Source organism: Vulpes lagopus, chromosome 2 (genome assembly GCF_018345385.1).
Source record: "Vulpes lagopus strain Blue_001 chromosome 2, ASM1834538v1, whole genome shotgun sequence".
Taxonomy (NCBI): domain Eukaryota; kingdom Metazoa; phylum Chordata; class Mammalia; order Carnivora; family Canidae; genus Vulpes; species Vulpes lagopus.
In genome coordinates this window covers 170,259,668-170,277,317 of record NC_054825.1, presented here as the reverse complement: position 1 = coordinate 170,277,317, position 17,650 = coordinate 170,259,668, and the positions used below count along the sequence as shown (strand labels likewise).

The window sequence follows — 17,650 nt, the reverse complement described above, 5'->3', positions numbered from 1 at the left end:
ATTACTAAGCAAAAGAAGCCAATTTGCAAGAGCTCCATACTATATGATTACAGCTATATGACATTCAGGAAAAGGAAAAATTATGGAGACAGTAAGATAATCAATTGTAAAGTCTACTTAGAAAAAGGCAGGGGGGATCCCTGGGTGGCTCAGCGGTTTGGTGCCTGCCTTCGGCCCAGGGTGTGATCCTGGAGTCCTTGGATCAGGTCCCACATCTGGCTCCCTTCATGGAGCCTGCTTCTCCCTCTGCCTGTGTCTCTGCCTCTCTCTGTCTCTGTCTCTCTCTCATGAATGAATAAATGAAATCTTAAAAAAATTGTAATGTCTAAAATTTTGTTGATAATAATGTAGCAATGTAAATTTCTTAGTTTTGGGAAATGTACTTGGCTATGTAAAATGTTAACATCAGAGGGAGCTGAACAAAGTGTATAAGGACACGTTGTTCTATCTTTGCAAGGTTTCTGTAAGTCTACAATTATTCCAAATGAAATGTTTATTCAAACAAATGGAAAACCACTACAAACCCTCCCTGGAAATCTTAGAGTCCAGGAGGCCTCAGTGACCATTTCAAAAGATCACACAATTAGAAATAAATTCAACAAGGTACATAGGGTCTTTGGGAAAGGGTAATCTCCAAGGCTGGATCCTGGGAAAATCTCAGAAAATATGGAATGTATGCTTACATGTGTCCACCGAAATACATGTACAGGAATGTTCGTAGCAGCACTGTTTGTAATAGTCCAAGTTGCACAAATACTCATTGACATTAGGATGAATTTATAAATTGGTACATTTACACAATTGAGTATAATACAGAAATGAGAATGAATGAGTAAACTATTGATGGAAACCATATGTTTAGCAAAGAAGCTAGACAGGAAAGAGCACCACACTGTGTGATCCATTTAGATAAAGCTCGGAGGCAGAACTACTCTGATGTCATCAGTTGGAAGAAGAGTTACCATTAGATGGCAGACACTGGAGGGGCATGAAAGAGGCTTTTAGGGTGCTGGTCATATTTGTGTTTCAAGATCTGGGTGCTGTGTGTGTGCGCGCGCGAGAAATCACCAACTGTGCACTCGTTTGTGTACTTCTCTATACATATGTTAAATAAAAATAGAAAATAAAATCGTGGTTTATAAACTGGAAATGCCTGAGACAGGCTAGCGGAAGTGTCCTGTGGTCCAAAGTACTACCTACAGTGACAAACTACATATAGTTAGTTAGTTTTGGCTTTTAAAAAATTGAGTGAAATAAGTCAATCAGAGAAGGACAAAAATTATATGGTCTCATTCATTTGGGGAATATAAAAAATAGTGAAAGGGAATAAAGGGGAAAGGAGAAAAATAAGTGGGAAATATCAGAAAAGGAGACAGAACATGAGAGACTCCTAACTCTGGGAAACGAACTAGGGGTGGTGGAAGGGCAGGTGGGAGGGGGGTGGGGGTGACTGGGTGGCGGGCACTGAGGTGGGCACTTGACGGGATGAGCACTGGGTGTTATTCTGTATGCTGACAAATTGAACACCAATAAAAAATAAATTTATTAAAAATAAAGTATGCATGGTAAAACTTCAAAAAATTGAATTATAGTTGACACACAAGGCTACCTTAGTTTCAAGTGTACAACATAGTGATTCGACAAGTCTCTACCTTTAGGCTGTTTATCACAAGTGTAGCTACCATCTGTCACCATGAAACCCTATTATAATGGCATTGACTATGATCTCTATGCTGTACCTTTTGTTCCTATGACTTATTCACTCTATAACTGGAAGCCTGTGTCTCTTACCCCCTTCACTCATTTCGCACACTCCCTACCCCATAATTTCCTATTTATTTTTAAAGATCTTTAAAAAAAAAATTGAGAGGCCGAGCACAAGCAGGGAGAGCTGCAGAGGGAGAGGGAGAAGCAGACTTCTCACTAAACAGGAAGCCTGATGCAGGGCTTGATCCTGGGACCCTGGGATCATGACCTGAGGAGAAGGCAGATACCTAACTGACTGAGCCACCCAGGTGCCCCATAATTCACCAACTTAGAAACATGTTCACAATTCTGCAATAGACACTAAAAACAGTGGACCCTTGAACAGCGCAAGGGTTAGGGATGTTGACCTCTGGCATAGTGGAAAAAGCCACGTATAGCTTTTGACTCTCCAAAATGTAACTACTAATAGCCTACTGTTGACCGAAAGCCTTATAGATAGCATATAGTTGATCAACATCTATCTTGTATGTTTTATGTATTATATACTGTATTTTTACAATAAAGTAAGCTAAGGGTCCCTGGCTTGCTCAGTCAGTGGAGTGTGTGAGTCTTTTTTTCTTTTTTTAAACATTTCATCTATTTATTCATGAGAGAGAGAGAGAGAGAGAGAGGGAGAGAGGCAGAGACACAGGAGGAGGGAGAAGCAGGCTCCATGCAGGGAGCCAGATGCGGGACTCGATCCTGGGACTCCATGATCGTGCCCCGGGCCAAAGGCAGGCGCCAAACCGCTGAGCCACCCAGGGATCCCTTTTGTTAAAAAGGAAATTAAAAAAAATATTTTATTTATTTATTCATGAGAGACAGAGAGAGAGAGGCCGAGACATAGGCAGAGAGAGAAGCAGGCTCTCCATGAGGAGGCCGATGTGGACTTAATCTCAGGACCCCGGGATCACATCCTGAGCCAAAGGCAGATGCTCAACCGCTTAGCCACCCAGGCGTCCCTTTGGCTCAGGGTGTGATCCTGGAGACCCAGGATCGAATCCCACATCAGGCTCCCGGTGCATGGAGCCTACTTCTCTCTCTGCCTCTCTCTCTCTCTCTGTGACTATCATAAATAAATAAAAATTAAAAAAAAAAGAGAAGGGTCCACTGTAATAAAAGTTCTATTTTCAAAATCCTGCAGTAGCAAGGTCAATTATAGCCTCCCTTTCCTCCAGGAGTTCAATATTTTTTCATGCCCCTTAAACTCTTGTTATGAGCAACTACCAGGGACTGGGTCCTCTGTAGGTTTTGAGGATCACCGGGGAGAGAAGGAGCACCCCCCACCGTGGAGAGAAGCATTATCAGAACCCATACAAATAAACCCAGAAAGTTAAAATGAGGTACGGGAATGCTGGCACATAAAACAGAGATCCTGACCTGGTTCAGAAGATCAGAGAAGAGTTTTTTAAAAAATTATTTATTTATTTATTTATTCACAAGAGACACACACACACACACACAGAGAGAGGCAGAGACACAGGCAGAGGGAGAAGCAGGCTCCATGCAGGGACCCTGACATGGGACTTGATCCCAGGACCCCAGGAACAGGCCCTGGGCCCAAGGCAGGCGCCAAACCGCTGAGCCACCAAGGGATTCCCCTCCTCCAATGTTTTCATTGGGTTCTTTGGCTCTTTCAAGACCTCTCCAAGCCAGGCTAATGAGTGTGTGGGGATGAAGGATGAGGGTGGAGTGGGGGGGCAGGTGAGATGGGCCAAGGCCAGAGTCCCAGCTCCACTTCTGAGAAGTTGGGTCCACATTGGGTGTGGGGCATCCAGGGAGGATGACCAAGCACTAGAGCCAACTCGTCCATCCAGTTAGACCCTTCTTATGAATAAAACCTGTCTTGGAGAAGAACACCATGGGAAGGAATAAAGAAGAGAGCAAACATGTCTTCCAGAGATGGAGAAAATACAGAACAGAGGCACAGGGAATGGGAAGCTCAGAGGCAAGAGGGAGGTATGATTGAAAAAAAAAAGGCAATTTGTATGTTGAGTTCCGTTACTCAGAACTCTCCTTGGGTTTTCAACTGTCCCAAACCCAAACTCCTTAACAGAATTTACGAAGATGTCTATGATTTAGGCTCTGCCAAGACCTTCACCCTTGCCTGCTCTTGCCTCATTTGGGAACGGCCAGGTAGCGGGGTGGTAGGGGCTCTCCCGTGCTCCCCATCCTCTCTCCCCTCTGGTACCTTATCCCTGGGCCCTGCTCAGCACTGGGCACAGAGGTTCTCTATGAGCGCATATTAATTGGATTTTTGGAGGGTGTGGCGTTAGGGAGGGGCAGAGCAGGGACCTGATTGCATCAAAACTGGTCTTAAATGAGAGGTCCCTAACCCAGCAGATACATAGATGAGTTCAGGAGCTTGGAGAACACACAGCTGAAGTCATTGCACTTCAAGAGGACAGTATGGCAGGTAAGCTGGGGCAAAGGTATGCTGCAGTCCTAGGGGTTGAGCGGTTGGGTTGCGGACAGGCCGAGGTAAGTGGGTGGGATTTCGGTAGCCTCTTGCCAACATCAAGTGGTAGGTTTGGGAAACCACTGGGTTGTGCCAACAGCAAGCACTGGAAAACTATTTGTAACTGGATTCCACCATTACCTTGATTTTGTTTTTCCAAGTCTTTTTTTTTTTTTTTGAAGATTTTATTTATTTATTCTTGAAAGACAGACAGAGAGAGAGAGAGAGAGAGAGAGAGGCAGAGACACAGGCAGAGGGAGAAGCAGGCTCCATGCAGGGATCCCGGCATGGGACTCGATCCCAGGACCCCAGAATCAGGACCTGAGCCAAAGGTGGATGCTCAATCACTGAGCCACCCCCGTGTCCCTTTCCAAGTCCTTTTTAACACCTGGTACCGCCAGATGTTCAAGTGTCAACCATATGGGGGTGTTAAATAGTGAAATTCAACTGGGTAAATTGTTAAGATCTTACTGGCAATATCTGATGTTTCATGAATCAGGCAGCATCCAATCTAGCAGATAGAAAGGGCCTCTGGGGAGCTGTAGTAAGAGAAAGACTTTTCTGGGCAAACAAGTGGATTGGTTATTGCAGGGTTGCGTTCCCCTGCGGGATGGCAGAGGTCTACCAGGTGGTTCCCTAACTAGTGGTGATCAAGCAATTCCTGATTGGTTTAAGGTTTCATTCTTGGGAGAGCAGAAACTCAAGTCTCAGTATGGTGATGTGGGGACAGCAGGAGCCACTCCTTTTTGAGCTCATTGTCTTTTTTGTTTGTTTTTAAAGATTTTATTTATTTATTTATTTATTTATTTATTTATTTATTTATGAGAGAGAGAGAGAGAGAGAGCAGAGAGAGAGAGAGGCAGAGACACAGGCAGAGGGAGAAGCAGGCTCCATGCAAGGAGCCCAACGGGGACTCAATCCAGGTCTCCAGGATCGCGCCCCCCGCCAAAGGCAGGCGCCAAACCGCTGAGCCACCCAGGGATCCCCCTTTTTAAAAAATATTTTATTTATTTATTCATGAGAGACAGAGAGATACAGAGAGAGAGGGGCCGAGAAATAGGCAGACAGAGAAGCAGGCTCCCCACGAGGAGCCCGATATGGAACTTGATCCCAGGACCCCGGGATCACATCCTGAGCCAAAGGCAGATGCTCAACCGCTTAGCCACCCAGGCGTCCCAAGTGTGTGACTCTTGATTTCAGGGTTGTGGGTTTGAGCCCTGCGTTAGGTGTAGAGATTACTTAAGAATAAAATCTTAAAAAAAATAAAATAAAAAAGGTAAGCTGGAGAAAACAAAACGTGGTTAAGAAAATCATAAAGATGGGGATCCCAGGGTGGCTCAGCGGTTTAGCGCTTGCCTTTGGCCCAGGGCGCCATCCTGGAGTCTCGGGATCGAGTCCCGGGTCGGGCTCCCTGCACTGCTTCTCCCTCTGCCTGTGTCTCTGCCCCCCTCTCTCTCTGTGTCTCTCATGAGTAAATAAAATCTTAAAAAATACTTAAAAAAAGTGGATTGATGATGTTGAAACCCGCCTTGTTCAAGGGTCCGCTGTAATAAAAAGTTCTATTTTCAAAATCCTGCAGTAGCAAGGTCAATTATAGCCGCCCTTTCCTCCAGGAGTTCAATATTTTTTCATGCCCCTTAAACTCTTGTTATGAGCAACTACCAGGGACTGGGTCCTCTGTAGGTTTTGAGGATCACCGGGGAGAGAAGGAGCACCCCCCCACCATGGAGAGAAGCATTATCAGAACCCATACAAATAAACCCAGAAAGTTAAAATGAGGTACGGGAATGCTGGCACATAAAACAGAGATCCTGACCTGGTTCAGAAGATCAGAGAAGAGTTTTTTAAAAAATTATTTATTTATTTATTTATTCACAAGAGACACACACACACACACACAGAGAGAGGCAGAGACACAGGCAGAGGGAGAAGCAGGCTCCATGCAGGGACCCTGACATGGGACTTGATCCCAGGACCCCAGGAACAGGCCCTGGGCCCAAGGCAGGCGCCAAACCGCTGAGCCACCAAGGGATTCCCCTCCTCCAATGTTTTCATTGGGTTCTTTGGCTCTTTCAAGACCTCTCCAAGCCAGGCTAATGAGTGTGTGGGGATGAAGGATGAGGGTGGAGTGGGGGGGCAGGTGAGATGGGCCAAGGCCAGAGTCCCAGCTCCACTTCTGAGAAGTTGGGTCCACATTGGGTGTGGGGCATCCAGGGAGGATGACCAAGCACTAGAGCCAACTCGTCCATCCAGTTAGACCCTTCTTATGAATAAAACCTGTCTTGGAGAAGAACACCATGGGAAGGAATAAAGAAGAGAGCAAACATGTCTTCCAGAGATGGAGAAAATACAGAACAGAGGCACAGGGAATGGGAAGCTCAGAGGCAAGAGGGAGGTATGATTGAAAAAAAAAAGGCAATTTGTATGTTGAGTTCCGTTACTCAGAACTCTCCTTGGGTTTTCAACTGTCCCAAACCCAAACTCCTTAACAGAATTTACGAAGATGTCTATGATTTAGGCTCTGCCAAGACCTTCACCCTTGCCTGCTCTTGCCTCATTTGGGAACGGCCAGGTAGCGGGGTGGTAGGGGCTCTCCCGTGCTCCCCATCCTCTCTCCCCTCTGGTACCTTATCCCTGGGCCCTGCTCAGCACTGGGCACAGAGGTTCTCTATGAGCGCATATTAATTGGATTTTTGGAGGGTGTGGCGTTAGGGAGGGGCAGAGCAGGGACCTGATTGCATCAAAACTGGTCTTAAATGAGAGGTCCCTAACCCAGCAGATACATAGATGAGTTCAGGAGCTTGGAGAACACACAGCTGAAGTCATTGCACTTCAAGAGGACAGTATGGCAGGTAAGCTGGGGCAAAGGTATGCTGCAGTCCTAGGGGTTGAGCGGTTGGGTTGCGGACAGGCCGAGGTAAGTGGGTGGGATTTCGGTAGCCTCTTGCCAACATCAAGTGGTAGGTTTGGGAAACCACTGGGTTGTGCCAACAGCAAGCACTGGAAAACTATTTGTAACTGGATTCCACCATTACCTTGATTTTGTTTTTCCAAGTCTTTTTTTTTTTTTTTGAAGATTTTATTTATTTATTCTTGAAAGACAGACAGAGAGAGAGAGAGAGAGAGAGAGAGGCAGAGACACAGGCAGAGGGAGAAGCAGGCTCCATGCAGGGATCCCGGCATGGGACTCGATCCCAGGACCCCAGAATCAGGACCTGAGCCCAAGGTGGATGCTCAATCGCTGAGCCACCCCCGTGTCCCTTTCCAAGTCCTTTTTAACACCTGGTACCGCCAGATGTTCAAGTGTCAACCATTTGGGGGTGTTAAATAGTGAAATTCAACTGGGTAAATTGTTAAGATCTTACTGGCAATATCTGATGTTTCATGAATCAGGCAGCATCCAATCTAGCAGATAGAAAGGGCCTCTGGGGAGCTGTAGTAAGAGAAAGACTTTTCTGGGCAAACAAGTGGATTGGTTATTGCAGGGTTGCGTTCCCCTGCGGGATGGCAGAGGTCTACCAGGTGGTTCCCTAACTAGTGGTGATCAAGCAATTCCTGATTGGTTTAAGGTTTCATTCTTGGGAGAGCAGAAACTCAAGTCTCAGTATGGTGATGTGGGGACAGCAGGAGCCACTCCTTTTTGAGCTCATTGTCTTTTTTGTTTGTTTTTAAAGATTTTATTTATTTATTTATTTATTTATTTATTTATTTATTTATGAGAGAGAGAGAGAGAGAGAGCAGAGAGAGAGAGAGGCAGAGACACAGGCAGAGGGAGAAGCAGGCTCCATGCAAGGAGCCCAACGGGGACTCAATCCAGGTCTCCAGGATCGCGCCCCCCGCCAAAGGCAGGCGCCAAACCGCTGAGCCACCCAGGGATCCCCCTTTTTAAAAAATATTTTATTTATTTATTCATGAGAGACAGAGAGATACAGAGAGAGAGGGGCCGAGAAATAGGCAGACAGAGAAGCAGGCTCCCCACGAGGAGCCCGATATGGAACTTGATCCCAGGACCCCGGGATCACATCCTGAGCCAAAGGCAGATGCTCAACCGCTTAGCCACCCAGGCGTCCCAAGTGTGTGACTCTTGATTTCAGGGTTGTGGGTTTGAGCCCTGCGTTAGGTGTAGAGATTACTTAAGAATAAAATCTTAAAAAAAATAAAATAAAAAAGGTAAGCTGGAGAAAACAAAACGTGGTTAAGAAAATCATAAAGATGGGGATCCCAGGGTGGCTCAGCGGTTTAGCGCTTGCCTTTGGCCCAGGGCGCCATCCTGGAGTCTCGGGATCGAGTCCCGGGTCGGGCTCCCTGCACTGCTTCTCCCTCTGCCTGTGTCTCTGCCCCCCTCTCTCTCTGTGTCTCTCATGAGTAAATAAAATCTTAAAAAATACTTAAAAAAAGTGGATTGATGATGTTGAAACCCGCCTTGTTCAAGGGTCCGCTGTAATAAAAAGTTCTATTTTCAAAATCCTGCAGTAGCAAGGTCAATTATAGCCGCCCTTTCCTCCAGGAGTTCAATATTTTTTCATGCCCCTTAAACTCTTGTTATGAGCAACTACCAGGGACTGGGTCCTCTGTAGGTTTTGAGGATCACCGGGGAGAGAAGGAGCACCCCCCACCGTGGAGAGAAGCATTATCAGAACCCATACAAATAAACCCAGAAAGTTAAAATGAGGTACGGGAATGCTGGCACATAAAACAGAGATCCTGACCTGGTTCAGAAGATCAGAGAAGAGTTTTTTAAAAAATTATTTATTTATTTATTTATTCACAAGAGACACACACACACACACAGAGAGAGGCAGAGACACAGGCAGAGGGAGAAGCAGGCTCCATGCAGGGACCCTGACATGGGACTTGATCCCAGGACCCCAGGAACAGGCCCTGGGCCCAAGGCAGGCGCCAAACCGCTGAGCCACCAAGGGATTCCCCTCCTCCAATGTTTTCATTGGGTTCTTTGGCTCTTTCAAGACCTCTCCAAGCCAGGCTAATGAGTGTGTGGGGATGAAGGATGAGGGTGGAGTGGGGGGGCAGGTGAGATGGGCCAAGGCCAGAGTCCCAGCTCCACTTCTGAGAAGTTGGGTCCACATTGGGTGTGGGGCATCCAGGGAGGATGACCAAGCACTAGAGCCAACTCGTCCATCCAGTTAGACCCTTCTTATGAATAAAACCTGTCTTGGAGAAGAACACCATGGGAAGGAATAAAGAAGAGAGCAAACATGTCTTCCAGAGATGGAGAAAATACAGAACAGAGGCACAGGGAATGGGAAGCTCAGAGGCAAGAGGGAGGTATGATTGAAAAAAAAAAGGCAATTTGTATGTTGAGTTCCGTTACTCAGAACTCTCCTTGGGTTTTCAACTGTCCCAAACCCAAACTCCTTAACAGAATTTACGAAGATGTCTATGATTTAGGCTCTGCCAAGACCTTCACCCTTGCCTGCTCTTGCCTCATTTGGGAACGGCCAGGTAGCGGGGTGGTAGGGGCTCTCCCGTGCTCCCCATCCTCTCTCCCCTCTGGTACCTTATCCCTGGGCCCTGCTCAGCACTGGGCACAGAGGTTCTCTATGAGCGCATATTAATTGGATTTTTGGAGGGTGTGGCGTTAGGGAGGGGCAGAGCAGGGACCTGATTGCATCAAAACTGGTCTTAAATGAGAGGTCCCTAACCCAGCAGATACATAGATGAGTTCAGGAGCTTGGAGAACACACAGCTGAAGTCATTGCACTTCAAGAGGACAGTATGGCAGGTAAGCTGGGGCAAAGGTATGCTGCAGTCCTAGGGGTTGAGCGGTTGGGTTGCGGACAGGCCGAGGTAAGTGGGTGGGATTTCGGTAGCCTCTTGCCAACATCAAGTGGTAGGTTTGGGAAACCACTGGGTTGTGCCAACAGCAAGCACTGGAAAACTATTTGTAACTGGATTCCACCATTACCTTGATTTTGTTTTTCCAAGTCTTTTTTTTTTTTTTTAAAGATTTTTTTTATTTATTCTTGAAAGACAGACAGAGAGAGAGAGAGAGAGAGAGAGGCAGAGACACAGGCAGAGGGAGAAGCAGGCTCCATGCAGGGAGCCCGGCATGGGACTCGATCCCAGGACCCCAGAATCAGGACCTGAGCCCAAGGTGGATGCTCAATCGCTGAGCCACCCCCGTGTCCCTTTCCAAGTCCTTTTTAACACCTGGTACCGCCAGATGTTCAAGTGTCAACCATTTGGGGGTGTTAAATAGTGAAATTCAACTGGGTAAATTGTTCAGATCTTACTGGCAATATCTGATGTTTCATGAATCAGGCAGCATCCAATCTAGCAGATAGAAAGGGCCTCTGGGGAGCTGTAGTAAGAGAAAGACTTTTCTGGGCAAACAAGTGGATTGGTTATTGCAGGGTTGCGTTCCCCTGCGGGATGGCAGAGGTCTACCAGGTGGTTCCCTAACTAGTGGTGATCAAGCAATTCCTGATTGGTTTAAGGTTTCATTCTTGGGAGAGCAGAAACTCAAGTCTCAGTATGGTGATGTGGGGACAGCAGGAGCCACTCCTTTTTGAGCTCATTGTCCTTTTTGTTTCTTTTTTAAAGATGTTATTTATTTATGAGAGAGAGAGAGAGAGAGGCAGAGACACAGGCAGAGGGAGAAGCAGGCTCCATGCAGGGAACCCAATGCGGGACTCAATCCAGGTCTCCAGGACCACGCCCTGGGCTGAGGGGGGCACTAAACTGCTGAGCCACCTGGGCTGCCCTGTTTTTTTTTTTTTTTTTTCTTCAAGATTTTTAACTTATTTATTGGAGAGAGACTTTAAGCAAGGGAGAAGCAGTCTCCCCGCTGAATAGGGAGCCTGATGCGGGGCTTGATCCCAGGACTCTGAGATCATAACCTGAGCCGAAAGCAGCCTTTTCACTGAATGAGCCACACAGGCACTACTCTTTTTTTTTTTTTTTTTTTTTTAGAGATTTTATTTATTGAGAGAGGGCCCACACAAGTGGGGAGGGGAAGGGGAGAGGGAGAAAAAATCTGAGGTAGACTCCAAATGGAGCACAGAGCCTGACCTGGGGCTCGGTCTGAATTTCTTTTTCTTTTTCTTTTTTTTAAGATTTATTTTTATTTTTTATTTTTAAAAAATATTTACTTAGGGACACCTGGGTGACTCAGCGGTTGGGCGTCTGCCTTCGACTCAGGGCATGATCCTGGGGTCCTGGGATCCGGTCCCACATTGGGCTCCCTGCATAGAGCCTGCTTCTCCCTCTGCCTGTGTCTCTGCCTCTCTCTCCCTATGTCTCATGAATAAATTAATAAAATCCTTTAAAAAATATTTACTTATTCGAGAGAGAGAGTGTGCAAGAGCAAGCACGAATGTGAGCAGGCAAGCAAAGGGTGGGGGGGGGGGGTGGAATGAAAGGGAGATTCTTCAGCAGACTCCTGGCTGAGCATGGAGCTGACACAGGATTTGATCTCATGACCCTGAGATCATGACCTGAGCCAAAACCAAGAGTTGGGTGCTCAACTGACTGGGCCACCCAGGCACCCCTTTAAGACTTTATTTTTTAAGCAATCTCTACACCCATGTGGAACTTGAACTCATGACTCCTGAGATCAAGAGTCACATGCTCTGACAGTCAGGCACTCGGAGAAGTGCTATTTCTTGTCTAAGGACATGAATATAATTTTATTCATATTTTCCTTAAATATTAAAAAAAATTCATTTTAAGAATAGAAAGGGCTGTATTGTGTCTCAACACACGCACTTATTGGAACTTGTAACTGGCTCTTCTGATAGATGTTCCATGTTGCTTAATACTGAACTAATGAAAATATTAATTCACCTTCTTTATATACTGATCTCTCAGATTGGTAGATTATTTCAGAATCACATCTGCATCCTTCCTCAATTTCATTCTCTATAATTTATAAATACAGGTATAATAATAATTTGATTAAGTCAATATCAATTCATTTTATTCAGACTTTGTAAATATAATTACTGCAGATTTAGTTCACATCTGAATGATTCATTTAATATAAACTTCATAATTTGAAGTGTTAATAATTTCGTTTTTTTCTCATATGCTTAAGATGCAGCTTTCTTAATTTTCAACCTTACAGTTTATCAATTTGTTTTCTGATATATTCAATCTTTTCCCCCAAATATCCAAACCCATTAATCGAGTAGTCAATTGAGTTCATTTTCTTGATTGTCTACTATACAGGAGTCTTGCTCTTATCCATGGGGGGATTACGATCCAAGACCTCCATTGGATGCCTGAAACTGCGGATAGCACCGAATCCTCTATGTATTTTTTCTTAAACATACATTCTTCTGATAAAGTTTATAAATTGGGCACAGTAAGGGATTAATAACAATAACTAGTAATAAAATAGAACAACACTGGGGTGCCTGGGTAGTTCAGTTGGTTAAGTGTCTGCCTTTGGCTCAGGTCATGATCCCAAGGTCCTGGGATCAATCCCCAAGTCGGGCTCCCTGCTCAATGGGAAATCTGCTTCTCCCTCTCGACTAGTTGTGCTCTCTCATGCTCTTTCTCTCTCTCTCTCAAAAAAAAAAATCTTAAAGAAAAAATAGAACAACTTTAACCATAAGTTGTTATAAAAGTTATGTTAATTTAAAAAAAGTTTTTTTTTTTTTTACCAAAAGTTTCATTTATTTATTCATGAGGCACAGAGAGTGAGAGAGAGAGAGAGAGACATAGGCAGTGGAAGAAGCAGGCTCCATGCAGAGAGTCCAATATAGGCCTTGATCCCGGGACTCCAGGATCATACCCTGGGCCAAAGGCAGGTGCTAAACCGCTGAGCCACCCAGGCATCCCTGAATGTAGTCTTAGTTTCTCAAAGTATTGCACTGTCCTCATCCTTTTTGTGATGATATGACATGATAAAATGCTTATGTGGTGAAGCGAGGTGAGGCAAATGATGTATGGATTGTGATGTCTATGTTAGGCTATTATAGAACTTCTGACAATAGGTCAGAAAGAGGATCACCTGCTTCAGGACCACGAGTGACCAGGAGTCACTGAAACCAGAGAAAATGAAATCGAGGATAAAGGGAAGCTTCTGCATAGAGCTTGTGTCATCCTCCTGAAATTGGCCACCTTGTTTTCTAGGCCTGGTGTATGAGCATCCATCTGGGACTTCTCTTTACACTCTCTTTTCTGCCATACACATTTCCCCCTTTCTTTTATTTTGTTTGTTGGAACTACATCCTCACATGGTTCCTTAAGAAAGGGTACATGGCAGGTAAGTTGGCTGCAACTGCCTTTATTCTTTTCTCACATGAAAGGATAAATTTGCATGGAGAATTCTACATTAAAAATAGGTTTCTTGGGCAACCCGAGTGGCCCAGTGGTTGAGCGTCCGCCTTCGGCCCAGGGTGTGATCCTGGAGATCTGGGATCGAGTCCCATGTTGGGCTCCCTGCATGGAGCCTGCTTCTCCCTCTGCCTGTGTCTCTGCCTCTCTCTCCTCTCTGTGTATTCTCATGAATGAATAAATAAAATCTTTAAAAAAAAGAAAATAAAATAGGTTTCTTAAGAATGTTACAGTCTTTGGGGCACCTGGCCGACTTACTTAGTAGGGCACGGGACTCTTGGTCTCGGGGCTGTAAGTTAGAGACTCACATTGGGTATGCATATTACTTAAAAACAGAGTCTTAGGGTACGTAGGTGGCGCAGTCAGTTAGGTGTTGGACTTCTGATTTTGACTCAGATTATGACCTCAGAGTTGTGAGATGGAGCCCTGGGTCAGGCTCCACACTGAGCGTGGAGTCTGCTTGAGATTCTCTCCCTCTCCCTCTTCTTTCCACTTCACTTGAGCACTCTCTCTCTCTTAAAAAATATATGTATATAATAAAAATAAATCTTAAAGAAAGTGAAAGTCCTGATTCACTGTCTTCTGATACACAGTGTCACTTTTCTGAAGACCAATGGAATTTTGATTATCATTTCTTTGTATGGAACTTTTATTTTCATTTAGAAACTTTTATATGCTTGGAATGTTTGGGTGGCTCAGCGGTTGAGCATCTGTCTGTCTTTAGCCCAGAGAGTGATCTTAGAGACCCGGGATCAAGTCCCACATCGGGCTTCCTGCGTGAAGCCTGCCTCTCCCTCTGCCTGTGTCTCTGTCTGTCTCTCTCTCTCTGTGTCTCTCATTAATAAGTAAATAAAAATTTAAAAAGAAGCTTTTAGGCTTTTCTATATTTCTTTTATTCTGATATTTTGCAACAATGGGTCCTTTTTATCATTTATTGTGCTCATCCTTGAGTAGCCTCAACCTGGAGACTCTTACACTTTATTCTCAAATCGTAAATTATTTATTTTATAATACTTTCAAGATATTCTCTGGAAAAAAATTTTAAGTTAAAGAGGTACTCTGTAGTCCAATATTGCTGATATTAGACATCCTTGATTAAATTTTTAACTTTCCATTCTTTTTGTCCATGCTTTCTCAAATTTTATTCTTTTTTAAAACTTTTTATTTATTGTTTTTTAAAGATTTTTATTTATTTATTTGACAGAGAGGGAGAGCAAAAGCGGGAGGAGCAGCAGGGAGAGGGAGAGGGAGAAGCAGGCTCCCCACTGAGCAAGGAGCCTGATGCAGACCTTGATCCCAGGACTCTGGGGTCATGACCTGAGCCAAAGGCAGATGCTTAACTGACTGAGCCACCCAGGCACTCCTCTCTATTTTATTCTAGTTTTTGGAATATTTCTTTGACTTTCTCTTCCAATTCTTCTATTGTTTAAGGGCTTATTTTAATTTTATTTTTAAAAGATCTTATTAATATATTTGAGAGAGAGAACACAAGCAGGGAGAAGGGGGAAGGGGAGAAGCAGACACCCCATTGAGCAGAGAGCCCAACACAGGGCTTGATCCCAGGATCCCAGAATCATGACCTGAGCAGAAGGCAGATGCTTAACCAACTGAGCCACCCAAGCCCCCCTATATTTTAAACAATAGTAAAAACTCCCACTCTGTACCTATTATGCACCAAGTCTGGAATTAATAGACTTGCTTTCTAGATACTCATATCTTCCCCAAAGTAAGCAAATTATATGGGACCATTTTCCTGGTAGATAAAAGAGGCAAAGAATATAAATGTAATGATATTCCCAGAGTGACAAAGCTAATAAATGAGATAATCAACATTCATTCTCAGGTCACTAAGCTTCATACCTGCTCCCCTAACTGGCCTCATTAATAAATGTTCAAATCAGTAGCTTCAGGTCATTGGTCACATGCTGACCAATGCAGATAGCGGTGCCCCTTAGCCTATGGCTGATTAGGGCAACAGGGTCTCAAATACTCTGTGAATCATATGAACTTAAATGAATCCAATGTTGGTATCACATCGCTATTTTATCCCAATGAGAACAGATATCTTTTCTCCCACTGGTTCATTTTTCTAGGCTATGAGTTTCCAGTATATTCCTCTAGAACAAGTGGTCAGTTACTTGCCCTTAAACCAGGCTTGAATCATTTACTAGTAGAAGAAACTGAATTTCAGGGGTGCAGAGCAACCCCAGCAAGATGAAGAGTAGGTTCCATGAGTCAACTTTTTGGATCAAGTTCCTAACTCCCAGGTCAGGCTCAGGTAAGAAATATACCTTTGAGTTGTATTATCTACAAAAGCTTTTTGTCCATTCCTTTTGCAGAAAATCAAAGGTGTGCTCGCCGGGGCCGTACCCATTTCAAAAAAGAACAAGTTCAGGCACTGAAACGTGTGTTTGAAGAGACCATGTACCCAGATTGGGTTACCATGGAGGAGCTTATTTCAATTACTCATCTTGATGAATCAGTAATAAAGGTATGTCCCTGATTCTCTAGAGAGCCCACCTAATCCAGAGCTTCACATACACTTTAATCATCACATAATTCATATATATATATATATATATATATATATATATATATATATATATATATATTTAGATTTTTTTATTCATGGGACACACACACACACACACAGAGGGAGAGAGAGAGAGGGGCAGAGACATAAGCAGAGGGAGAAACAGGCTCCATGCAGGGAGCCCGATGTGGGACTCGATCCCGGGACTCTGGGATCACACCCTGAGCCAAAGGCAGACGCTCAACCGCTGAGCCACCCAGGTGTCCCAGTGTTCTATATTTTTATTCTTTTTTTTTTCAAAGATTTTATTTATTCATGAGAGACATACACACAGAGGCAGAGACATAGGCAGAGGGAGAAGCAGGCTCCCTGCAGGGAGCCTGAGGCAGGAATAGATCCTAGAACCCCAGAATCACGACCTGAGCCAGATGTTCAGTCATCCAAGTGGAACCAGACCTTTTTAACCCCAGAATCACAATGCTACATGGGACCTTTTCGGGACGGAGCTCAGGTAATCCCCTTGGGGTCTGTTCCTGTTTATTTCTAAGTTCTCCTTAATTAGGACATTCACAGTCATTTAGATGCCTTGCTACTAAGTTCCCACAGAGCATTTGGGGTATGAGAACCCCTGGATAAATCTTGAAGGCCCCCCAAGCTAGACTCCTACTCCATATTCCCAGTGTTCAGAATTCTCTCTGAAAATGCTAAGCATCCACCAAGACAGAAGCACCTTGCCTGATCCCCTCCTGATCCGGTGTTTGAGTGCTCTGTCCTATTCCACCTATTGCAAGCATCATCTTATGCTCCCTTTGCCCCCTGGAACTCAGGACAGCAGAGGATAGAAGGAACTTCCCTTGTTCAGATAACCGAAGAGATGCGAGACTAGCCTTCTCATGCCAAAGGAACCTAATTCCCCTTTAGGAACATGAGGATTCCCCTTTGGACCCACCCTCCTTTATTAACTTTTTTCACCTCCTCTCTAGACTTGGTTCAAGAATCAACGTGTCAAAAGGAAGAAAGAGCAGCAAAAAACTGGATCAAATTCATCACTAGAATCATCAAATCCGACCATTTCAGGCAAGGAGGAGGAGCCCTCCTTAACTGTAACTTCAACAAACACTCATCCCAGGAGTTCCAACTTTTTGGATGCCTGTGACCATGAAATGCCTCAGTCTTCTGACAACGGCCAGCCTGGTCCCTCCAGATGGGGTTCATCTTGGTATTCTCTGCCTCCTGACCTCCAGCAGATATGTCTGGGGGACTCTGATCCTCCTTGGGCCTCCAGTCCCTATGACATAGATCAATTCATGGAACTATATGCCTTACCTGGGGATGATGACCCCCGCAGCCTAGATCAATACCTCTCCCCCACGTGCTTCGGTTGAAGTATACAGCTGACACATCCATTTATTTATTGAACAACTGGTATGTTCCAGGATAGGGTTCTATGATCCAATTTTTCATCAACTGAGAGACATTTCCAAATGCATTTAATAGCTAGCTCTGTGAAAGCACCCCAACTAAGTCAATACCATATAGATACAGCTCCGCTGCACTTGTACCCTATGGACCATTTTATCTCTATTTTTTCATTTTATCTCTTAAAAAAA

At 44.6% G+C, this 17,650-nt stretch overlaps 1 protein-coding gene across 1 annotated transcript; it reads left to right on the top strand.

The window, feature by feature from the left end:
- The first annotated feature begins 13,429 nt into the window (after positions 1 to 13,429).
- Positions 13,430 to 17,425, top strand: LEUTX (leucine twenty homeobox). The gene is made up of 4 exons (XM_041734597.1): positions 13,430 to 13,436; positions 15,847 to 15,944; positions 16,511 to 16,551; positions 17,245 to 17,425. The coding sequence occupies exons 1-4, from the start codon at positions 13,430 to 13,432 to the stop codon at positions 17,423 to 17,425; spliced, it is 327 nt and encodes a 108-aa protein (XP_041590531.1).
- The last annotated feature ends 225 nt before the right edge of the window (positions 17,426 to 17,650 follow it).

Excerpts from the sequence above, each read along its gene's own strand:
- LEUTX (XM_041734597.1), top strand. Across the intron at positions 15,945-16,510 it reads AGACCATGTACCCAGATTGG|AATCACAATGCTACATGGGA; the intron begins GTTACCATGGAG and ends TTTTAACCCCAG. Across the intron at positions 16,552-17,244 it reads CTTTTCGGGACGGAGCTCAG|ATGGGGTTCATCTTGGTATT; the intron begins GTAATCCCCTTG and ends TGGTCCCTCCAG.